This window comes from Mastigoproctus giganteus, chromosome 14, assembly GCF_048544385.1.
Source record: "Mastigoproctus giganteus isolate SK-2022 chromosome 14, ASM4854438v1, whole genome shotgun sequence".
In the NCBI taxonomy this organism is placed as follows: domain Eukaryota; kingdom Metazoa; phylum Arthropoda; class Arachnida; order Uropygi; family Thelyphonidae; genus Mastigoproctus; species Mastigoproctus giganteus.
In genome coordinates, this window is record NC_143588.1 from 85,210,425 (window position 1) to 85,236,708 (window position 26,284).

Genomic DNA, 26,284 nt, shown 5'->3' on the forward strand with positions numbered 1-26,284 from the left:
TAGATTTTCATACAAATCACATGTGATGTATCCCTAAATCTTGCATCGGGATTGTGTGTACTGAGCCTACAGACAGTCTAAATTCATGGTCAATCTTAACAAGTCATTTGCCTATTATTTCAGATGAGTTCCTTCACTTTTATAACATTTTTGTTGTTTCATGACGTTGAAGGGCATCCACTGCAAGGTTCATCTTCCAGTGTTTCCTGTCCATATTTAAACCACCTGTAAACTGTTGTTTTCTTCAGAGAATCATCTCCATAAACTTAGTGTGATGTTTGCAGCATTTGCGTAGTGCTTTTACCAAGTTTAAAGAAGACCTTGATGTTAGCATGCTGTTCAAACTGCAACATTCTGCAATCAGTTGACTGTCACACACGAGTGAAATGGTCAGGGCCGCCAGTAAGTGAAATCAAATTTGCCGCCCCAAAATATTTTAATTAAAAAATAAAATAAGGTATAAATAATTATTAATTTATTGGGGGAAAAAAAAAAAGCATTACAAATCTCACATATATAATATAATGAAACAACTAACAAAACCATTCTGAAATTCTGGAAATAAACTTTAAATTCTAAATCACATTAATCTTATTCTATCACAATAATAAAATAAAATTATAATGCTAAAAAAATTATACAAATTTGTTTCCTTGCTTTGATAGATGCGAATTTGTTTTTGTTCCAAAAGATAATTTTCTATTGATAATATTGCCAAATTAGAGTCGTTATTGAGACATCGTCGATCGTAAATAATTTTGGATTAATTTTAATTTTGAAAAACTCTGTTCACCCGAGCCAACTGAAACTGGTAAAGTCAAAAAAGTAGTGGCGTATGAGGCAAGAAATCAAGCTTATACAGCATCAACCAAAAAAAAAAAAAAAAAGGAAAAAACCATTTCCCATTCACCTCGCTATCAACTTCCACAACGACAGATGGCAGTTTGTTCCAGCAATCAACTACCCGCTGGCTAAATACAAATTTCTGAACATCTATTCTACATCTGTCTTCCCTCCAATTTGAATCTATCCACCCTCATGTTCGTAATCTGTGCAAAAAGAAGAATCCCATCAGCACTGAGTCTGCTCAACCCATTCGATGCCTTATACACCTCAGTCAGATCACCTCACAGGTGTCTAGTCTCCAAACGCTGCAGTTTGCAGAACTTAAGCCTTTCTTGGTAAGAGCACCCCCTTTGTTCCCCTCATTTGCATAAATTCTTAATGCACCTGCTACATTTGGAAAAGTATCTTTAAAATTGTTTTTAAAAATATATTGTAACACTTCAGATGGAGTAACATTGTCTTTAATATAAATTTGAAGTACTCTGAAGTTCTTCAGTAATTCTAAACCATCAGTATCAGACTCATTATGATTAATGTCACTTAATTTAATATGTAATTAATTCAGAAATCTTATAAAATATTTTAAATGTTTCTACATGTTCTTACATATTTCTAAACCTTTCAGTTAACGAGAAAATTTGTGTCCATAATTTGAAAGAAAAAAATAATTTTGAAATTTGGTTGTGGATCCTGAATAGCTTCCTCTTTACTTTCATAATCGAAATGACATCTTTTCAATCTTTTCCTTACAATGCTTACTTCTGGAAACCAAGCGGCAATGCCAATGATAGTAGCCATATTATTAGCTAAATCGAGAATTTTTTGGAATGCTTCCTCTATTCTGTTTTCTTGAAAATATTCCATGATTTCCCATTGGTATGGGTGTAAGACAAGGATGTTCCATGTCCTCCGCACTATTTTATTCATACACAGAAGCACTGATGAAAGAATTCAAAGAAGAGCTGAAAGGAGGAGGGGAGAAGATAAAGACAATAAGATTTGCAGATGACTAGATATTGATTGTTAATAATGAAGAATTACAGAGCTCCTTGGACATCTTGAACAGCACAATAAAGGCATAAAATATGAAGATTAACAGCAGTAAAACCAAGGTAATGTTAATTTCAAAGAGACCATGAAGAAGAATCACTGTAACATTAGATGGAATAATATTGGAACAGGTTGACAGATACAGGCACTTGGGAAGCATGACTGAAAATGGAAAAGGCCTCGAAGAAATAAAGCAAGAATTGCAATGGACAAAGAGACATTTAGTAATAGAAAAGAACTATTGAGAAGAAATTTCAAGAAGGAATTAAGAAAGCAAATGGTGAAAACATTAATATGGACTGTTGTACTATATGGCTCTGAAACATGGACACTTGGAAAGAGGAGACTAGACACCTAGAAGCTTTTGAGATGTGGGTGTGGAGGAGAATGGAAAGGGTGAAATGGGTGGATAGAGTGAGTAATGAGATTTTGAGCAAAGTAGGAGAGAACGTTAGTAAAGAATTCAGAAAGAGACACAATAGCTTTATAGGACATGTATTGAGAAGAGAAAGCATGCACAGGAAAGAGCAAGAGAACTGTTGGGAGAAGGAGAATTGGAATGATGGATTGGATGATAAGAAGAAATTATACAGGAAGTAAAAGTATAGCAGAAGATAGAGAAGAATGGTGCCAGTGGAGCCCTGAACCTCCCCGAGGGCAGAGAACTTGAAGAGAAAGAAGATTTTATAACTGCAAAATATAAATATAAAACACAGATCTAGATAAGCAACTTAACGTGTTTACAATTTCGTGTACTGTATTTTTATTTCAAATGAATTATTTACCTGCCATGTTGAATACTGGTAAACGATGGAAGTCGTGTTTGAGCATCTGATTGTATAAAACCAATCAGATGACCAGCGTGACTTCTGGGTATGTGGGACAGGCGTATGGTTAGGTTTTAAGGGTAACACTAAGTTGCAGAATGGTAATCCCTTTGGCTCTTTATTCGTGCTTAGTAGCAGGCACTGATTGACTCAATTGCCTGAAGGCCAGAGGTGCGAACAATTGATTCCCAGTAGTCTCTCGTAATCCGTTCGTTATATGGAAATTTTCTTCGTTCTATTGAAACTGTTATAGATGTAATTTCCCAGGAGAATTTTTAAAAAAAATCACTAAATAGAAAATTTCTCTAGAAAGAAGTTCGTTAAACAGAGGTCCCACTTGTATATGTCAAATTTTTTTTTGACTCCCTCCTGAACTGCCATCCGTAAGCAACGCTTATCTTGCCTACCCACATGTGGCGGCCCTGGAAATGGTCAAGCCAGTTCCCACTTGGCATGCATGTGCACTAGCATCAACATCAGTGCCCCAAAAACCTTTCAGCCATAGTGCAAACCATTTAAATACCAATGCGCAATTTTGGAAACTTTTTGAAAGTACTAACTGTATGTAGGTTAACAAATGTTGAAATATAATATTCAGTGGACGTTTGAAAAGTTCATTGCCTGAGTATGAAGAATTTATTTGAGGAGTCTAGTAACATGTTACTTTTTAATATACTTCCCTTTGAAGTCTGTGCACTTTTGCCACATATGTTGCAATGCATTGATTCCAGCTGTGAAGAAAGTTTTCTCTCGGGCCTCTAAGAATACATCCACTGCAGTGAAAATGGATGTCAGCCAGGTAATTTTTTCGAAATAGGTAAAAGTCCAATGGTACTAGATCTGGTGAATATGGGGAATAGTCCAGTATTTCAAAGCCAAACTCGTGCAATGCATTGATAGGTTTTTGAGCAAACATATTGTGCTGGTGGAACACCCTTTGCTGAGTTTTCCTCACTGTTTGTCCTTGATGTTTCTCTCATAAGCTTCACAAGGTCTGTATAATATGCCCTTGTGGCTGTATGACCTTTCCGAAGGTAATTTGCTAGCAACACTCCATCAGCATGGTTTTCTTTGAAGGGGGAGAAGAGCTGTGTTTCCAATATTTGTACTGTTCCTTTGTCTCTGGTTGAAAGTGATGGAACCACATCTCATCCATCGTCGCAAACCTTGCAACGAAATTTGCTGAATACATTGAAAATAATATAGATGTTCACTTGACAGCTCTTGTGCATTTTTGATCTGCTCTTAGCAACTTTAGGACTCATCATGCTGGCACCTTTTTCATGGTAGAACCTCTATTATTATGTAGTATACACATTCAGGCAAGATGCCCAAGACCCTGGTAATGTACTGAACTGTTAGTCATCGATCACTCATCATCATGTTGTGCACACTGTCGACTTCTGATGGACATTGCAGGTCTTCCACAGCATGGGGCATTTTCAAGTGCCTCCCTTGTTTAAATTCTGCTGCCCACTTCTTATCCATGGAATAGGATGGGGCATCCTCCCCAACGTTGTAACCATATCCTCACAAATTGCCTTTGGTGTTAGTCCCTTTTTTCCCAAATAGTGGATGACTGAATAGTGACTGATTTTGTCCATCATTCCTCATTCACACAACTTTGTTGGTGACTTTGGACCTGTAATTAAAAAAATATATTATTGAAACTACATGACTTAGTGGGGTACTATTTTAAAGCATTAAAACATTGAACACAGAAATTTTTAACCTTATAACAGTTTAGTACCCTTTCATATTCAGGCCACAAACTTTTCAAATGCCTCTCATTTGTAAATTATATAACTCTTGATATATGCTTATCGCAAAAAAAATAAATAAATAAAATGTTTTTTTATTTCGTGAGATATAATGTATGGGTACAGTATGACTCTTGGTTTCATAAATTGGCTTATCAAATTCATTTTGTTATTTTAGTTTTAATAAAATTTTGTTTCCATAGGATATACTCATTCAAGTAATTCAGATACTCTTGAAATCAAAATTAGTAGTGTCTGATGAAGAGGAAAATGACTTGCAGCCATCTTCTATAGTGTCTTTGTATTTTGCTTACAAAAACAAAAAATTACGAGTAAATATTAATGTACCTATGAAGACAGAAATGAAAATAGAACAGGAAACAACACATAAACATATAGAAGAAGATAGAAAACTTCTAATCCAGGTAGGATTTGGGTGCAGGTTTTCTTGTGAATAATTATTTTTTAATCAAGTGTATATTACAATAACAGTGATTTGATTATTCAGATCAAATAGTATTATTTAAATCATGTTTGTTAATAGCCGTAAGGAGTGTATCAGAGTTGTAAAAAGCAACAAAATACAAAAATTTAATTTGTCTATATAGTAATGCCAGGGTTATTGTAAATAAATTAAATTTGAGATTTTAATCAGGTCAACTAACTCTGATATAATAGGGCTACCTCTGACCTGATTTCACCCAGAAATCTAGGCAATATTTAAAAGCTAGAGGAGTAAAATAGAACACCAAATGAATTATCTTTGCTAAGCTATCTGCCATATGATCCAGGCAGGAAGTTCAGCAAAGTTGTTCATTGTGAAGTTTTTTATGCATCATCATGTCTGAAATAACAACTGTAGATAGAATTGTTGTAGTAAAACTTTGTTACAGAAATTCTGTGTTTGAGTCATTTTGATCCATCTCTGTCCCACTCTCATAGCAATTTTCTCCATTTTTTCCACAAAAAAAAAAAATTAAAATAAATAATAACAAAAAGGCAGCTTCACAGTTAAATTTTTTTGAAAAATTTCTGTGAATTTTTTGCATATTATCACAACACCTCCCATTTCACCTATGCATTCCCTCCAATAGTTTATCTAGTTCTTCATTGAATTTATTTAAACTCTCAACTTCCAGAACAGGTGGAAGTTTGTTCCAACAATCAACCACCCATTGGCTAAAGGCAAACTTCCACACATCTATTCTGCAACTATCCTTCCTCAATTTGAATTTGTGCCCCCTCGCATGTGTGGTGTGAGCAAGAGGAAGAATCACATCAGCATTGAGCTTGCTCAATCCATTCAAAGCCTTAAACACCTCAGTCAGATACACCTTGTGCAGGTATCTAGTCCCCAGGTGCTGCAATTTGCAGAACTGGTGCCTAAACATCAATATGTTAATGAAAATAAATAGAAGTGAAAACAACTGATTAACAAATTGGCTGTAAAGTGCACTAGTATATGTTGTATAAAATATGGAACATATGAAACAGTTATAGCATGTGTGGTTATATTTATTGTGTGCGCCGCACAAAGTTGATTAACAGTATCCTTCAGATAACAAAGAAAAATGACTTAATATTTAAGAAAACAAGATTTTTCGCATACAGTATTGTAAAAAATGAAAGGTAAAAAAATCCATTTTGTGTAGCAGTCATAGTAGTAATGACAAACGATGCAAGAAAACAAGCTTAAAAAGCACCAGAAAAAAAAAAGGAGAAAAAACTCTCCCATTCATATCCTCCAAGAATGGGCCTCATTTTCCCTTGAATTTATTCAGCAATCAACTATCCCCTGGCTGAAGGCAAACTTACACACATCTATCCTGAACCATCCTTCCTAAATTGAATTTATATCCTCTCATGTGTGCATAGTCTCAGCAAGTGGAAGAATACCATTAACATTCAGCATACTCAATCAATTTAAGGCTTTAAACAACTCAATTAGATAGGCGCCTCCGTAGCCAGGTGGGAAGGAGCAGAAGTGCGTAGCACATGCTTCTTGATTAGACCGGGGTTCGAGCCCATCACCACCAAATATGGAGGAGGCAGAAAGGTCAGGGAATGACCACCGCATACCCCCAGAGCAATATGGCCTTAGTTGCTAATGCTCCTAAAAACCAAATTTACAACAACCTCAATTAGATCTCCCCGCAAGTGCCTGGTCTCAAAACGCTACAGTTTGCAGAAATGAGGCTTTTCTAGGTGAGAGCACCCTTTTGTTCTGTTCACCGATCTGGTTGCCCTTCTCTGCACCCTATCCAGCAGATCTACATCATTCCTAAAGTATGGCCTCCAGACCTGTATACAGTAGGACTCAAGATGTGGCCTTATACAAAGGGATAATCACTTCCCTGCTAGCAAAGTTTCTGTATATCTTTGAGAAAACACCATGAGCTGTCCTGGCAGCATGTCTGCACTGCTCAGAGAATTTCATGTCTAACTGCACATTTACCTCCAAATCTTTTTCATTTTCTGCTACCGTGAGTGTAGTAACACACAGTTGATAAGTTACTCTGAGGTTACTGCATTTATCAATGTTAAACTTTAACTGCCATTTCTTAGCCCATCAACCCAATTTCCTAGATCTTGTTGCAGTAGCTCGCCCTGATGACTGTTGTTAACCATTCTGCCAACCTTTGTATCATCTGCAAACTTAGACATTCAGCGTAGTATACCTTCATCAATATCATTAATAAATATTGAAAACAACAATGGACCCAGCACTTTAACCCTGTGGAACTCCACTAATAACATTAGTCCGTGAAAAGTGTCTATTGATAACCACTCACCATCTTCTTCCACTTAACCATCCCTTTATCCATAGCAGTAACTTGCCCTTAATGCCACATTGCCATTGCTCCGGTTTGTACAGCAGCTTTTTATGTGTAACACCATCAAAAGCCTCCCTGAAATCCAAATATAAGATATCAAAATTTTTTTTTTCGGCATCCAGTTCCTGGGCCATTGCATCCATCCTGACCACCTGGCTACAGAGGTGCCCCCTTAGCTTGCCTAGCCTCCTTTGTATAGAGACCAATTTATACCTACCGTTGGCTTCTGTATCACCTGATAATTTATATGCATCCCATGCATATTTCTTCTCTGCCACAAGTCTCATTAGTTCATCTGACATCCATTTGGCCTAGTAAAAAGCCTAGTAGCGTCCAAGATTACTTCCTTGAATGCTTCCCATTTAGCATTTGCTGTTGGTAACATCATCAGTTGGTCCCGCTGCACACAATTTAAAAACTGTGAGACCTCTGTAGTCACCCTTACGAAAGCAAAAGCCTTTCCCTTTACACTCGACAGTAGTTTTCATAATTAAATTCCACATTAGTACACTGTGATCGCAGTCACCCAGTGGGTCTTTTATCTGTAGATTCTTAATGCATGGAGAATCACTGCTGATAGCCAGATAAAGAGTATTGCTTCCTCTTGTTGCCTCTCTAACATGCTGCTGTAGAAAATAATCATCCAAGAAATCTTGCTAGTGTCCAACCCAGAAATTACAGTCCACATTTGGAAAGTTAAAATCCTCCATTATGAGACATTCTTATTTGCTGGCCCACTGTTTCCCTGTATAGCTGTATACTCATCACAGTCATTATAAACACTCCTACTCTCAATTTTGTTTTCCCACTGTCACCAAACTGACTCAACATTGCACTTGTCACACAAGTCAACTGGATGACTGCCTTAGGTTTAATGTTCTTCTTAACTAAGAGCATAACCCCCTCCACCTCTCCTGTCCTGTCTATCCTTCCTGTATCCATTGTACTTCCCATATTCAAATTCAGCATCACTTGTGTTTATTCTGGAATGTTTGTTCATCATTTATCATAGAAAATAATCTTTCTCTGAGTTTTCATAATCATGCAGCAGCACAGTTTTCAGAAATGTTTCCTGATACAGAAATAGAAGAAAAAATATATATGAATGTGGGTGAACAAAAACAGCAGGTGTTGTTAGTGAAATTACGCAGATAGGAAAAGAAGAAGTCATGATAGTTTTGAATATTCTGTTTTCAGCTGCTACAGCTTGAATTCAAAGCTATTCCAAGCTATATCCCATTGTGGTGACCTTTCTAAAAAAAAAAAGAGTCAAATTGAAAGCAGCTTGTACATAGTGGCATTTTCTTGATAATGTCCCTGTTATGGTAAGTCTAAAAATTTGAGTAGCAAGGGTATTAAAAGACAATTTGAGTACATGGTAGTAGTATGCTTTACTTGTCATCTGATTAATTTTTGTACTGAAATGAGTGCTATGCCACTTCCTGGGAAAGTGGATGAAAATTTGATGGACATTTTCTGCTATCCATAAAGGAGAACCAAACAAATTACAGATTGAAACAGTTTCAATTAATACATGCCATTAAAGTAAAAAAAAAGATTTTGAATCATTTGTGTACATGTTGGCTGCCTTTGGGTAAGTGTTTTAAATATTCTAGTTAAAGGCACTCTGACAAGGCTGTTTGAAAAGGTTAGAAGTGGTGAGAAAAGACGTGTGAACACTTTTCAGAGTTGTCAAATTGAAAGCAGCTTATCCATAGTGCAATTTTATTGAGGAGGGAACTGTACAGAGTATAATATTGGGCTTCTTTTTCTGAATAGCCTGATAGCTTTGCTTTTTTTTTTTTTTTTTTTTTTTTTTTTTATGAGAACCCCAAACACAAGGGGTATTAGAACCTATAGTACTTAGTGCCATGCTTGTGTCGGAGATTGAGAAGATAAAAGAAGATATTTGTTGACATTCAACTTGAACTTCTGCAGTCTAATTCTCAGGAAATACGTATGAAGGAAGGTTGTTCCAGAAAACAGCAGTTGAATGAATAAAGGAGGAAGATGAAAAGTTGGTTCTGTGAGTTTGAAGTTGGACAGTAAATGGATGTTGACTGGTGGCGGCACATGTTCGGCCTGTTTTGAAAGAGAGAGCGGGAATTATAGAAGTCAATTCAGAAGAACGGTGCCCGTGGTAGTATCTGTAGAAAAGGCATGCAGCAAAAACAGTACGTCTATGAGACAGCGAGTGGAGAGACTCTGTTAGAGAGAAGTCATTAACTTAACTGCCCTCTTCTGAATGGAATCTAGAAGCATGAGAGAGAGGTTTTGGGGGCACTGCCCCAGATATGGGAATAATATTCTATGTTAGGGTGGATTTACGATTTGTACAGAGTGTTGAACAGCTGTTTGGAATAAAAGTAATGCCGAGAGCGAAAGAGAAAACGAAATTTTTTATATGCAGAGGAAGCAATATTTGTAATGTGCTTGTGCCAGTTGATCTGATTGAGGTGTTAAGGCCTTGAATGGGTTGAGCACGCTGAATTCTGATGGAATTCTTCCGCTTGCTCAGATTACGAACCTATGGGGGCATAAATTCAAATTGAGGAAAGACAATTATAGAATAGATGTGCAGAAATTTGCCTTTAGCCAGCGGGTGGTTAATTGCTGGAACAAACTTCCGTCTCGTTATGGAGGTTGATAGCTTAAATAAATTCAAAGAGGAACTGGACAAACTTTTAGAGGGAATGGTTGTGCAAAATTTTTTTTTTGGTTGATGCTACATAGGCTCATACGCTTGGCCTGCTTTTTTGCATCACATGCCTCTATTACTATTATTACTATTTCCAGTTCTTCTGTTTTGTGCAATGGCTCTCCATTGTTGTCTTCCAGGTTTTCTTTTGGCTCCTGTTGGGTACCGTTCTGATATTCTTAGTCCATCTGCCATGTCTTCAAACTGTGTGTCCTGCCCATGTCCATTTCAGTTCTTTAGTTTTGATAAGAATGTCCTTTACTTCTGTTTTATGCCTAATCCAAGTGTTTCTCTTCTTATCCAACAGTCTGATTCCTAATATAATTCGTTCCATTCTTCACTGTGTAGTTTTCAGCTTGTCTTACATTCTTTTGGTGAGTACCCAAGTTTTACTTCCATAAAGTCATGGTCGGGAGTATACATTGGTTCATTATTTTATATTTCAGACAAATTGGGATATTGCTCCTCAGTATATGACTATATTTCCTGAATGCTGTCCATCCGTAATTTATTCTTCTGACTTCTAGCCATTTATCATTATTACAACTAATGACTTGTCCAAGATATGTATGTGAATCCTCCTTTTCAATTTCTGCTCCTTCAATGATTATATGTACAATACTTGTTCATTGTTGCTTTTGTTTTAACCATATTCATCTTTAGTCTGAAATCTTTACTAACTCTGCATAACTGATTAAGGTTTCCTCTAATTCTTTGGGACCATGGCTTATGATCATAATGGCATCTGAAAATCATTGGTTTAGGTATTCTCCATTCACGTTGACTCCTTACTGTGACCAGTCCAATCTTCTGAAAGCTTCTTCGAGGGCAGCAGTAAACAACTTCAGAGATATTGTGTCTCCTTGTCAAACTTCTTTCTCAGGAGTTCGACAAGGCTGTTTTAAATTTGTTTGTCTTTGTCTAATAAAGTAAGTAGCTTTCGCATATATATTTTCTTCAAAATCATAATGGATGACAGCGCTGCAATGTGTCAGTGAAGTAGTGTTAGGAGGCAGAAAAACACATTTAATTCTTCCATCCCTGCTAACTGACTTCTCAGCATAAGGGTGAGCAGGTGCATTATCTAGCAGTAAAACAGCCTTTATTTCATGAGAAGAAATTTTCAACACATCTGGTTAAAGAACCAGTCACAGAAAATATCCATTGTAAACCAGGCATTTTTTGAGTGGGAATATATCTCCAGTAACTTGTTCATTAAATCCTTTAAAGCATAAGGGTTTTTTGCCTTACCAACTACCATAGGCTTAAGCCGATGCACGCCATTAGCATTTGCACAAAATAAAACTGAAATTCGCTCCTTATTTAGCTTAAGACCAGGGGTGCTTGTTTCATGCTTGTAAGCCTAGGTATTTTCAGGAACAGCGCCATAAAAAATCCCATTCTCATCAGCATTGGAAAGCTGTGATAAAATGAGGCCCTCATTTTTAATTAGGTCATTTAGATATTTTCTGCAAGCCTCAACTTTGTTCTTCATATGCACCTAAATATTCACCACAGGTTCTTTTATTAACAATGCCATGGCACTTTCAAAAATGCCACAGCCATCCATCACTCCTAAAATTTTAGGCCCATATGCTTAGCAAGCCTTTCAGCAGCTGACTTTAACTCAAAACTACACTTGAGCACTGCTGAACAAACCACTTGTACACTGCTTCCTCTAGGTTTTTTATCTTCGGCTACTTTGATATGTTTTCTACTACCAACTGTAGAAGTAGTCTTGGAACAACCATCTACACTGTATTTTAATGCAAACTCCTTAATTTTTTTATTTTTGTGAATGTCTGAAACTGTTTGCTCTTTGACTATAAATCTCACACACGCTTGCAACAGTTACACCACCTTCAAGCTTCTCAATCAGTCCTAATTTTTGTGCAACACTCAAGTTAACACATTTACGCTTTACTTCTTTATTCCGCAAGGTCATAATGATAGACAAATATTACGTATTTATTATAAAATATGTAAAAATCACAATTACGTAAAATGCAAAAACAACCAAAATGTAAACAATGGAATGGGACAAAGTGCCGGAAGACTGAGTGTTGACACACACCGCTAATCACTTAACCCCCTCCCTCACCTAGATGACATAATACCCCGAGCCCAACACCAGATGCATGATAAGATGATTCTGACTCATTGACCCAAACTTTTAGCATGCTCTATTTGCAAATAAAAAAAGGTTCTAAATTTTTCCTTTCCTGTAGGAAAAAAATTTTTTGTCCATTAAAATCAAAAGTCCGTTAAAATTGAGGGCCTACTGTAACAAAATTCAGGGAATTAAAATTCTTTTTATTCCTTAATGTTTTTTATGTTTTAACATTTGTTTTTAAAGTGTTTAAAGGATGGACTCATTATTTAAATTGGTTTCAAAGCATTTAAATTGTTTTTTAAGTATGGTCTTGTCTTCTCGCATTAAAAGATTTGGGTTGGCGATTCAATGTATTTTTGGGGTCCGCAGGCCACTGATTCCATGGTGCACATTGTATCATTGATTCTGTCTAAGAATTCATGTAAATTATTTGTATAGTTAGTTCATCAATGGAGCGTATCAGCACAGAAGTCTTCTACAAGACATCATAGAGGTAATGCCTCCTTTTCTTAACTAATAAAATAATAAGAGGAGTCTACCTCAATATAGTGCGTAGAACCCTTCCGCATGATACCCTCCAGAAATTAAAATGGAAAAAACGAAAAAAATCGGCAAACTTACCGGTACATTAGAGTAAAAAATAAATAATTAAATAATCAATTTAACACAATACAAATCAATTTAAAACAATTAAAAATCAAATTAATGCAATAGTATGAATCAGAGCTGTGCTACTCAATATGTTCTACGGTGATAATAAAATTAGTAAAATAATAAGAGGAGTCTACCTCAATATCAATATTGAGTAGCACAGCTCTGATTCATACTATCTAATTTTCTTAACTAATGAAAATCATAATGTATGGGATGTCAATGCCTTGTGTGCTGTATGGAGTCGAATGCCTCTTCATAATCCGCAAATGCCAGGCATAATGGTGTTTTATGTTCATTTGCTTTCTTCATAAGTGTGATATTATATGAAAGTGATCCATAGTTGAGTCCAAAGTCAGCTTGCTCTTTCGGTTGATTCTCATCAAGTATTCTTTCTAATCTATTAGTACTGACCCTTGTGAACAACTTGTGTATGTGGAACAACAAGCTAATTGGTCTATAATTTCTGATTTATCTCCTTTCTTATGCAGCAAAATAATGATTGCATTATTCCACTCCTTAGACGTCACATCTTTTGTAATGTATTTTGGAAGAGTCTTGCCAGTTTTTGTGTCATGTCTCTTCCTCCTAATTGTAATAACTCTACAGGTAACTTCATCTTCACCCGGGGCTAAAAAGATTCTTCATTTTCTTCAATGCATGTTCTACATCATAAGGAAGGATATCGGGTATGTCATGTGTTGCTAATTTGTGATCCATATTCCCCACTGCTGGCATCATTCCCTAGCTCCTTATATAATACCTTATAGTAGTCTTCTGCTATTTGAATCATGCTTTCTCTGCTATTTATAAGTTCACCATCACTATTCTTCAGATCAGTATCATTTGCCTTTCTGTGTTACTTCTCATGACTGCTGATTTAAGTCCTTTGTTTTCTGTAATTGCTTGTTCTACTTTTCTTGTGTTAAATGTTAAATCTTATGTCCTCTAGTTATATTCTTTTTGTAATGGCTTTGCATAACTCAGTATACTCAATTTTGGCCTTGTCAGTGTTTATCTTGCTCTTCATTTGTCATCTTCAGTTCATCATCACAAATGTTTCTTGACTAATTTTTTCTTTGGATTTCTTTTTTACCTCTAGGTTTCTTGGGCTTTATCACTTTCAGATACTGTTTTTTCTCCTCTCCTCTTCTCTTATCTCAAAGATCTTCATGTTATTTACTCAAGTTCAGTTAAATGTACATAGGCTTTAATAATAATTTCTAAATTTTGTGTAGTAAAATTGATCTCAATGTTTTTTGATTTTGATTACCCATTTTATTTTGTTAGATTTCCTACCACTGATTGCTGCTAATTAAATATTCAGTTTTATTTTCATGTAGTTTGTTATCCCTTCTTGAACTCTATTACATGAGAATTTCATAATGTAGAAGGCCTTAATTCATGTAGTGACTAGCTAATAATATTTTGTGTAGCATTTCAAAGAAATATCATTTAAAGTAAAACATCATTATTGCAGTGTAACTGTTGTATGGTTTCACTGCAATACTGATGTTTTAATTTAGTGAGCTGAATACTGAAATTTTCTTCTTCTTAATCAAAGAAGTTTGGAATAATAAATAACAGGAAATGTTAAATTTTTATAGGAATAAAGAAAGGGGAACAGATATTTTCATTAACTTGTAATAGTTGGTAGTAATTAACAAAAGTAATGAAAGAAAGAAAAAAAAAATTTAGATATGATAAATGTTGGGATGGAGGGAAGAAAAATATATTCAGACAGCCTTATATATCTTTAATACTTATTAATGGTAAATTAAAGTTCTTGTTTTTAAGTGGTTGTATATTTGTGTTTCCATAATGTCTTTAATTTGTCTCATAATATGTAATGCACCAAAATTTAAATATGAAACTGAAAGCATTCCATATTGTAACTCAAATTTTTACAGGCTGCTATTGTCCGTATAATGAAAATGAGGAAAGTACTTAAGCATCAGCAGTTACTGGCAGAAGTTCTTAACCAGTTATCATCACGATTCAAGCCACGTGTGCCTGTCATTAAGGTAATTGTTTCTAGAAACCTTGTTCTTTTATGTTGTCAAAATAGCTTATGTTAAATTTAACATTAGTGCCTTTGTTGTGTTTCAGCACATTGATATACAAGGGCTGGGCAATAAGTAGCATCCTATAAAATGTAACTTCTTTTTCTGAGATATTGTAGCAATTATTATAATTGTAGTATTATACTTCACATGCATAAAATACAATATTTCAACTTTGTGAAAATATTACTCAATGTAAGAACCACTACACTTGCTGCATTTTCTCCAGTGTTCTTTCCAAGCAGTGAATGCATTTCGGTAAAAATCAGGAGGCTGACGTTTACACTAGTGTTTAATGTCAGGAATGAGTTCCATAGTACTCTCAGAAACTTTACCATACAGGTACGCCTTCAGTCTACCAAACAAACAAAAAATAAATAAATTTGATGGGACGAGGTCAGGACTTATAAGGTGGGTGAGGCATTATGCTCCACCCCAGCTGGACAATCTTTGACTGTGTTATCTGTGCTATGTGCAGTGTTGCATTATCCTGATGAATCTTGATGTCCTGCCAGTTCATTTCCGGTTTTTTTAAGCTTTTCCAGGGACAAGCAGTATTTTTCTTTGTTGATGGTGGTTCCACTTTCCAAGAAATAAAAAATTTTGCCATTTTGATCCAAAAAATGGCCATCAGTTTTGTTGATTATTTGGAAAGTTTGGCTTTTTGTTTACAGGTGATGTTGACCATGTGATGTGCCCACTTCATAGATTGCCATTTGGTTTGTGGGTCATAATGGAAGAGCCACATTTTATCACGCGACAACCTATTCAGAGATCTCTATCCTCGCAGCTATCATCTCTCGTGTTAGACACCCACCAAAAACAGATTTTTCTTTACCCGTCTGTTGATGATGGTCAGAACACATCTCTTTGACATTTTCACAGTATCCATCACTTGTCTGGTGGTTGTGCACATGTCATTTTGAATGAACTGGATAATGAGTTCTTTGTTTTCACTTTTTGTTTCAGACATTGGTCTTCCAGCTCTTGGTTTGTCCTTGTAGCCACCTCTGGACATTACTTCATTCAATTGTCTGGTCCCCATAGATTTCCAGGAATTTTAAATGGATAGTTGTGGCCAACTGATCACCCTATTTGAACAGGAACTCCATTACACTCCATTGCCAGAAATGGGTGTATAACTTTGTCTATTCATATCTAAAAACACCAGAAAAATTATATTGGAGTTGTTGTTAATGGATAATTGGTAGTACAAATGTACATCATAAATCCCTCCTCTTGCTTATGCATGCTATTGTTGTTGTTATTTGGTTTTTAGGAGCATTAGCAACTAAGGCCATATTGCTCCGGGGATATGCAGTGGTCATTCCCTGACCTTTCCGCATCCTCTGTGTTTGGTGGTCACGGGCTCGAACCCCAGTCTAACCAAGAAGCATGTGTTACGCACTGCTGCTTCTGGCTACGGAGGAGCTGCTTATGCATTAACATGTGTGAGTGATTGTGCATTACTTATTGATCTACCCTTGTATATTATTAATTCTGTTTCATAAGGATTGCTATACCTATTAGCATCATCTCTTCATTTGTCCATACATGGGATAAACTAAATACGTTTTCCTATGGAAGTTATCTCCAAGCTGAGTGAAACAACACACCTGCCATGCCATAATTTATGGCAAAGATCCATATTCACCTACAACTTGATGTCAGTTTTTATAAACACCTGGTTATTGAAACTGTGACTTAGTCTTCACTCAGAAATCACTGCATCATCATCAGGAAAATGCCAAAGACTTCAGAGATGAAAAGAGGAAGAAATCAGAAGTAACAAGTTAAAAGAATGTAATAGATATGGCAGAATTTCAAAGGTGCATTGGTTTGCTACTAGTGTATCATCTGGAATGGGTGTGCGTATCATTAGAACATAAAGGATTAAATTGGCAGGGTTTTTTTTTTTAAAACAGGTTATTATGCTGCCTTGCATGTGTGTTAAATGCTGCTTGGAATTATAAATAGTTTGACATTCAGATTAACTACCAACAAAACTATTTTTAAGCCAGAGGGAATCCCAGTGTTTAATTTTCAGAATTTGTAGTCCCTATTTAATAGATCTACTCTTTCCAAGTAATGTGGAATTCTGCACTTGGTCCTTTCCGTTTATCTGGAAACGTATTACAAGACGTGTTCCCAAAATGAACCAGCTGAAATAACTTAAGGAATTTAGATCTATTATTATTATTTATATAATATTGGTGTAAAAACACCATAGACAACACTTAAAGGAAAAACTACGATAGAAGTGTAAAAGGCATCATTTCAACTGTATCTCATATTGTGCTCCTCCTTCACAACAAGTTACCATGTATTGCACTACTTCGAATAAGTAATGCTTTGCTAATAGAGAAGACTATTATTACTTATTCTCACTGGGCACCACCACCACCCGGATAACACCGTTTCAAGGCTTGTTGGCCTTTCAGCAGTGGGCGGGCGGGCACCCTGGTGTTGCAAACATAACAGGGTTCCGTAGCCAGGTGGTCACGGGCTCAAGAAGCGTGTGCGTAGCACACGCTTCTTGATTAGACTGGGGTTCGAGTCCATGACCACCAAATACGGTGGATGCAGAAAGGTCAGAGAATGACCACCGCATATCTCCAGAGCAATATGACCTTAGTTGCTAATGCTCCTAAAAACCAAACAGCAACAACAACAGCAGCAGCAAACATGACAACCCAGTTGTCATGTTTGCACTTTTCCTTTAAGAGTTGTCTATGGTGTTTTTACATCAATATTATATAGATAATTATAACTGTTAAAAATATTATGACCAGTTGCATTTAGTCTTACTTAAAAATTATTATTATTGTATTGGGTGCCACGTTTTCTGAAAAGTTTTCAAAATGTAATCCAGACTCAATGATCATTGCTCTGGTAGTATTCAATAATCCAGGAACAGCAATGACCAAATTGATATAATTTATATCAATATTTATAAGTGGTGTTTCACAAGATTTCCATCTGTGCACTCCTTCAAATCTTTGAAAATGACTGCATCCCTCCTGGGATGCAGTCATTTTCAAAGTAACTCTCAAAGTAACTTTCTTAGTAACTCTCTGATGCATCTTCAGAGAGTTACTAAGAGACAAACCTGTGTTGGTCAAGATGGAGTGTCTAAAGCTACTTTGAGTAGAATCATTCCCCCAAGGTGACGCTTTCTCTGTGGCCTCTATCTTTCCTGTTTCCGCATAAGGAGTTGTGTTAGGCAAATAACCAAATGATGTTCTGCCTGAGATCCCCAGAGTGCTTGACAGTCCTCTAAGAATGCTTCTCTTCATGTTTCCCAGTCAGCCACATATGTCACAACCATTGGCTTGGAACTGCCTAGTCAAATCCATGCATATAGCTTTCACAAAGAAATGATCCAAGATTAATATCACTATTTTAGACAGATACTCTGTCAGGAGTTTTCAACAGTGTACAGATCTTAGGATAGTTTGAATTGATCAGTTTGCCAAATTTTGTCACTCAACACTGCTCACCCAGTGTATAGTAAGACCTGTCTTCTCGGTGACCCTCTCCAACTCATTTGTTTGGGCCTCCACTGCTGAATCATAACTAAGAAACTTCCTTTATGTTGAGTACTAGATCCTTTAGCAATTCAACTATAATGTGAGAAAGCCTTTTACCATCTTCAGGAGCATCCTTCTATCCTTCATATCACCTTATGATTGGTCTCCTTGACAAGTTCATCTCACAAGAACAAGCACCATTTCCGGACTGATCTCTCACATCATCCTAAGCATAACAGAAATTCATATGAGTCTAAGGGCTCTGAAACAATAACTCTCCTTTCCATCCCCACTTGGGGATGGAGAGTTATTGCTTCAGAGGGGAGGGGGTTAACACTCCCTTGGAAACAAAATCAGATTGCATTTACGTGTGGTATGGTTGCTAAGGACTAGCTTACTCTTATGTGCAACTTCCAGTCACTGGCATCACTCATTGTTGATCTGATTTTGTTGGTCTATTCAGAAATGTAGCTAAAGTTTGTAAAGCCACTGCAGGCCTGGATGCAGAACCCATGCACGGGGCTGGCATCCCAGTTTATATCCCACATTTTTTTCCACACATGCAAGGCACATCTAGCCCTGCATCGGCGGCCAAAATGTAGCATCTAATAGTACTACTCAGTTACTGTTGACAGAGGTAATTCATGTAGTTTTACATTATATATGTGCTGAACGAAATTGATGTTTGCATTTGTCACCTTTTTAAATTTATATGTATCATTAGTTTTTTTATAATGCCCTTTCAAACATTTTGTTTCAGAACTTATTGGACAGTCTTTTCCTTCATTCACCTCTGATAATATGATGTAGATGTTCTTACCACTGGATTTTCCTATTTTTTTGCTGCTGCTTTTAATATAATTGGATAGATCGTATTAGCCTCCCAGTGCCTTGTTTACTTTTATCTTCAACAGTTTCTCTTCCACTATCTTCTCAGTTATCACAAAATTATTTAGCTCCCACTCATAATTTGGATTACTTCTCATCCCTAAAAACATTCAACAAGTAAATGTAGAGAGCAAATATTTAGCTTGTCACTAACCTGAACAGGGTTGTTAATAGTTAGGCCATTCATGACTGGCAGTCTAATGTGGTACATCAACTTCTATCTAGTATTAAGATAAGCAAAACATTCATAGCCAAAGATTTCTCATACTCAGCTTACTTTCTCCCATAGTAACTTGATTGCAGACTAACTTGTACTCACTGTAGATTTCTGTGTCCCCTGCTAATTTATAATCATCCGTTGCATTTTTCTTCTTTGCCACTAGTCTTGTCAGTTCATCTGACATCCAAACTAAGATATTGTTCCAAATTTAGACTAAGTCTAAACTTGGAACAATATCTCTTAGTTTGCGTAAAAAGCTTAGTAGCTTCTATGGTTACTTCCCAGAATGCATCCCATTCAGAATTTGCATTTGGTAACACTATCATTGGTTCCATTCCACAGAATTTAAAACTGTGTGAGACCACTATAACTTTAGTAAAGCACATTTCAAAAGGCAAATGATGCAAAGAAAGCAAGCTTATACAGCCGGGGGGGGGGGGGGGGAGAATACCCATTTCTCCTATCCATTTGCTCGAGCAGTTTTTCCAGTTCTTCCTTGAATTTATTTAGGCTATCAACTTCTACATAGATGGAAGTTAAGTTTGTTCTAGCATTCAATCACCCACTGGCTAAAGGCAAACTTTTGTACATCTATTCTGCAACCATACTAACACAATTTGAAATTGTGCCCCCCCATGACAACACAAAAAATCCCTTCAGCATTAAGCTTGCTCAATCCATTCAAAGCCTTAAACACCTCAATCAGTTGACTAGTCTCCAGATGCTGCAATTTGCAGAACTGAAACCTTTCTTGGTAAGTTCACCCCTTTATACCACTCATTCCAGCAGCTCTACATCCTTCCTGAAATGAGCCCTCGAGACCTGCGTGCAGAACTCAAGATGTGGCCCAACCATTGCCTTATCCCTGCTAGAAAAATTTCTGTATATCATTGACAAAACCCTATGAGCTGTCCTTTCAGCATGTCTGACAGCACAACTATCCCCAGGTCTTTTCCATTTTCCACTTCCCTGAGTAACATACCACACTTACTCATATGCAGTACTTTGCATTTGTCAACATTAAACTTTGTTGCCATTTCCCAACCTATCTGCCTAACTTTTCTAGATACTGTTGCAGTAGCATACCATCATTACTGCCCTTAACCACTCTGCCAACCTTTGTATCATCTGGAAACTTCGACTTTAAGTCTTATATACCTTCATCGATGTCATTGATAAATACAAAAAAGAACAATTGGGCACGGCACGAAACCTTGGGAAACTCCACAAAGAGCAGTGTCCATTGATTACCACTCTGTCTTCTCCCACTCAACCACCTTTTATCCATAGCAGAAACTTGCCCTTAAAGCCATGCTGCTCCAATTTGTTCAGCAGTCTTTTGTGTGCAACAGTATCAAAAACTTTCCTGAAATCCGAATACAGTGAAACTTCTCCTAACGGACACCTCTCTTTAACGGACATCTCTCTACAACGGACATTTTCAAATTCCCCAACTCACCTCCATTGGTTTTAACGTGTTTGCAGCTTCTGTCTAGCGGACATTCTCTGTCACGGACAGACAATCTGCACTGTTTCGTTTAGATTAGCACTTAATTTTATCTCCCCATAATGGACTGCGGGAGAGCTCACGGCCCTTTTTCTAGGAACTTTTCTTCCACGTATTGCCTCAATCGTGTGTTTATTTTCTGTTTCCGATTCTCCGAATTTTATCAAGGCTTAGGTCGTGGTTCTAAACCCTTTTTCAAGAATTTTAAGGCACGTGTAAAACTTCTGATGAATTCGGTGTGTGCAGGGAGGGGGAATTTGGTCGTTCTTTTCAGTTTCAGGTTTCAGTTTTGTTCAGTGTCGTGTGAAGTGCACAATGTCTTCTCGTAAACATTTAACTTTAAAAGATAAAGTCGAACTCATTAATGCGTATGATCGGCAAAAAAATAGTGTTCGCAATCTCGCTGCAAAATTCAAAATCGGGAAGACGCAGGTAAGCGACATCCTAAAGAAAAAAAATGAACTGCTCAAACAATTTTGGCAACACGGAAATAATCAGGTTCAAAAATCATTCCCGAAAACTGTTGAACTTCAAATTGACAATGTTACGTATGAGTGGTTTTGTCGGCGCACGTGCTAAAAAAATTCCCATTAATGAGCCTATTATTAGGGAAAAGGCTTTGGAGGTTGCGAAATCTATGGGAGTAAATGAGTTCAAAGCTTCTGTGGGATGGCTAGACAAGTTCAAAACTCGGCATAAAATTTCTTGGAAAACCATAAGTGGTGAAGGTGGATCTGTTGATACTGGGGTTGTAACAGAGTGGACCGTCAAATTGGAAGATTTATGTCGTGATTTTGAAGCTAAGGGTATTTACAACTGTGAAGAAACAGGGTTGTTTTTTAAAGCTCTTCTTGAAAAAACAATGAGTCTAAAAAACGAATAGTGCCAGGGTGGAAAAATTTGTACTATTGTGTAAAAATATGCTGAGAGACTTTGAACAACCTCTTGTTATAGGAAAACCACAAAATCCTCGTTGTTTCAAGGGCATAAAGTTGAATCTTTTGAATGTTGACTGGAAGTCTAATAAAAAAGCGTGGATGACACGAGATATCATGAGCGAATGAATAAGTCACTTTAACCAAAACATGATTCATCAAAACAGAAAAATTATTCTTTTCATGGATAATGCTGCATCTCACCCGCACATTGAATTAGCCAACATTCAAATCGTTTTTCTGCCACCAAACACATCTGCAGAGTGTCAGCCCTTGGATCAAGGGATAATAAAAAATTTTAAACTTCACTACAGAAAACGTGTTTTAAGACATCTCATTGCAAACATGAACGATTGAACATGTGCGAGTGACCTTGCAAAGAAAATCAGCATCCTGGATGCGATTCAATGGATTTTCTCTTCGGTAAATGCAATTAGAAAACAAACTGTTGTGAACTGTTTTGTAAAGTTTGGCTTCTCAAACGCAAAAATTGAAGTTGTGAACAGCAATGTGGAGCACCAAGAAGAACAAGAACTTCAGCATTTATTGATAATGTACGATACTTCAGCTTCAAGTGATCTTGGCTACAAAGATATAGACTCGAACCTTACTACAGAAGATGGTGCTCTAGATATCAACGACATTATCATTGATATTTTTCAAGAAGTTCCTCGTGAGGATGAAGAAATGGAAGGAGGTCATTCTGTCGAAGAACATATTAACGACGGACCACCGATGAAAATAGAAGCGCTCATACAAATCAATCGTTTAAAAATGTTTTTCACCGCTGAAGAAGATACTGAAGGACTTTCGATGGTTTCTTCACTCCAAACAAATGTTGAAAACAAAATTATCAGCCGGAAGAAGGTGCAGAAGAAAATAAGTGATTACTGTATGTATTTTTCTTAAGATAAAGTCATAATATGCATAGCACGATTGTATATATATTATTTACAAAAATATTGTGCAAAATCTGTATATAATTTAATTTAATTTTACATTAAACGTTTTTAACGATTTTTTTTTTTTTTTTCTCTCCCTCAGACTTCTTGTTAGCGGACACTTCTCTCTAATGGACAGATTTTCATTCCCCATGGCTGTCCGTTAAAGGGAAGTTTCACTGTATATGATATCAAAATTATTTTTTGCATCCAGTTCCTTTGTGACGACATTGTAGTATCCAATCAAATTGTTCAGAAAAGATTTTCCTTTAACAAACCCATGCTGTGTCTGAAGTATAATTGTAGTCTAGATGATTCTGCATTACTTCTTTAACCAGTGACTCCGTTATTTTCCCTGGAAAACAAGTTAAACTAACAGATCTGTAATTACTCATGTCATCCTTTAATCTCCCCCCCCCCTTATGAGTTATGGATACATTTTAACTTCTCCACTCTGCAGGAACCTCCCCCGAATTCAAGGATGCTCTCATAATTATGGCTGAGGGTCCTCATGTGTATGCAAAATACTTATTCAGTTTGTCAGCAACCTGGACAGGATCGTCAACAGTCGAACCATTGATATCAAGTTGACCAACTTGATTCATCCCCTTTATAGTATTTACATAAGTAAAGAATTCATTTTTGTGTGTTTTTTTTTTTTTTTTTTTTGCGTACTCAGCTTGCCTAACCTCCTTTGTGACTTGATCACTGGCTAGTTTATATCTACCATAGGCTTCTTTGTTGCCTGATAATTTATATCCATGATTTTTTTCTTCTTTGCCGTGAGTCTCGATAGTTCATCTGGCATCCATTTAAGAGTATTTCTTAGTTAGTACAAAGCTTCGAATGGATTGAGCAAGCTGATTGCTGATGGGATTCTTCCTCTTACTCACACCACACCCGAGAGGGTACAAATTTAGATTGAGGAAGGACGGTTGCTAAATAGATATATGGAAGTTTGCCTTTTGCCAGGGTATCTGATTACTGGAACAAACTTCCATCTGTTGTTATTGCGAAAGTTGATAGCTTAATAAATTCAAGGAAGAACTAGACAAAACATATTGTTGGAGAGAATGAATAAGCGAAATGGGAGGTGTCTTTTTTTTTTTTTTTTTTTTTTTTGCTGATGCTATTATAAGTTTGCTTTCATAAATAATTTGCTAATGCTGAAAGCCTAGTAGCTTCTGTGATTAATTTCTTGAATGCTTCCCATTTAGAATTTGCTGATGGTACCACTGTATTCATCTTTATGAAAGCAAAAACCTTTCCATTTACTCTTTATTGTACTTACATCTTCAAGTAAATTCCACATCATTTCACTGGTGATAATCTCAACATTGCACTGGCCACCCATGTCACCTGGATGCACTGCCTTAGATTTTGTGCTTTTTAACTAAGAGCTCCCACTCCACCTCTCCTATCATCTCTATCCTTTCCGTAAACATTGTATTCTCTATATTAAAATTCTGCATCCCTTATATCTGAGTGACAACACACCTCTGATATCCTAACAATGTCCACATTTCGTGTCTTTACCAGCTCTTCAAATTCATCAAATTTATTTATTATATGCCTAGCATTGGTGTACATGCAAGTACACATGCATTTGTTCTTTTACTCTTAGTTACCCTAATTATTTACTTGTTCCTTGATGACACCCAGCATTTTACTTTCCTAGCTGCTGTTCATTTTAAGAGAAGCAATACAAGAGTCACTTTCACTCTGCTTGTGGCTTTTGTTAATGTATTAGTCTGTGTAATCCCACCCCCAAGCTAGCAGTTTTCCAACCCACCCAACACTGTCTCAATAGCATCAGCATACATTCTTGCACCCTTTTTATTTAAGCGTATCCCATCCCTGCAGAAGCAGTCTCTCCTGTTAACAAGCACAAATTAATGTATTAGTCTGTGTAATCCCACCCCCAAGCTAGCAGTTTTCCAACCCACCTAACACTGCCTTGATAGCATCAGCATACATTCTTGCACCCTTTCTATTTAAGTGTATCCCATCCCTGCAGAAGCAGTCTCTCCTGTTAACAAGCATAAACCATGCTGAGAAAAATTCTATCCCATGAGCCTTGTGTAATCTCTCCAGGCATGAATTAATTGAAAAGGCTCTCATCATATATTCTCTCAGGAGAGAATATATGATGGGAAGAATTGCAGACACTTTCAAATTACCTCCAACACAACTTTTTTTCAACATTGCCCTGTACTTGTTAAGTAAGTCTGCAGATCTCCTACTGTTAATGTCATTAGTGCCAATGTGTACAACAATATCACCTTTTGGTCACTTATAATCACCTTTACAGAGGCAAAAGCTCTTCTCTCTGCCCTTGACAGTAATTATATCTTTAATTCCAACACCAGTACAAAATCATGCCAACTAGTGGTGCTTTTATGTACAAATTCTTAATGCATGATATGAGATATTTTGAGTTACTGGCCCACTATTTGTCTGTTTAGTTGTTCATTATACTTATCACAGGCATTTAGCCTATAATACATTCCAATTGTAAATTTTGTTTTCTCAGTGCTTATGTCACACCAGACTGACTCAGCACTGGTTACCAACATAAACTGGGTGCAATGCCTTTAATTCTAAGTGCTACTTGACCAAGAACCCACATGGTGTGGGTTCTTGTTCAATACACACACACACCATATGTATTGAACGTGGAGTGTACATATTGTACACATGTTCAAATTCTGCATCCGTTACATCTGAGTGGCACCATGTATGTCCAATAACTCCAAAATATTTGTGTTAATCTTTGTCTGCATCCCCCCACCCCAAGCTATCGGTTTTCCAACCACCTACCTGACACTGCCTTGACTGTATCACCCCTTCTGTTTAAGTGTATCCCATTCCTGTAACAGTAGTCTCTCCTGTATTAGTATTAGTAATGGCCACATGGTGCAAGAAGGCCTATGGCTTATGCTGCACCAGCCAAAAAAAAAAAAAAAAAAACCCCCAAATAAAACAATGATAAAAAAAATAAATAAATAATAATAATTAATAAAAGAAAAGGAAATTAAACCTATCATCCTATGCACTTCCCTCACCCGAAGGTACTATCCAGATGACCTTTAAATTTCCCGAAACTGTCAGCCTCTACCACCCAACACCCAAGTAGGCAACTTATTCCAGTAATTTATAACTTGTTGGCTAAAATAAAACTTCCTGCAGTCCAATCTAAACACTCCCCCCCCCCGTAACTTGAATTTATGTCCCGTAGTTCTAGCATCATTTATAATCTTAAATTTCGTCCTCATTCATTTTACTGATGCTTCTCAGAGCCTTAAACACCTCAATCAAATCTCCTCTAAGGTGTCTAGTTTCCAAACTCTGCAACCCACATATTCGAAGTGTTTCTTCATAAGGACGCCCTTTTGCCGATCTCATCAGGCGAGTTACCTGT

General features: G+C 36.7%; 1 protein-coding gene across 4 annotated transcripts in view; it reads left to right on the forward strand.

Annotated features, from left to right (window-relative positions):
* The window catches only part of Cul1 (cullin 1), a 440,744-nt gene that overhangs the window by 407,104 nt on the left and 7,356 nt on the right, over nucleotides 1-26,284 (forward strand). For all 4 annotated transcript variants that reach the window (XM_090389115.1, XM_090389118.1, XM_090389116.1 and 1 more), the window contains 2 exons: nucleotides 4,687-4,908; nucleotides 14,690-14,803. In XM_090389115.1, the coding sequence (XP_090245241.1) occupies nucleotides 4,687-4,908; nucleotides 14,690-14,803 (336 nt within the window). The remainder of the gene's footprint in view (nucleotides 1-4,686; nucleotides 4,909-14,689; nucleotides 14,804-26,284) is intronic.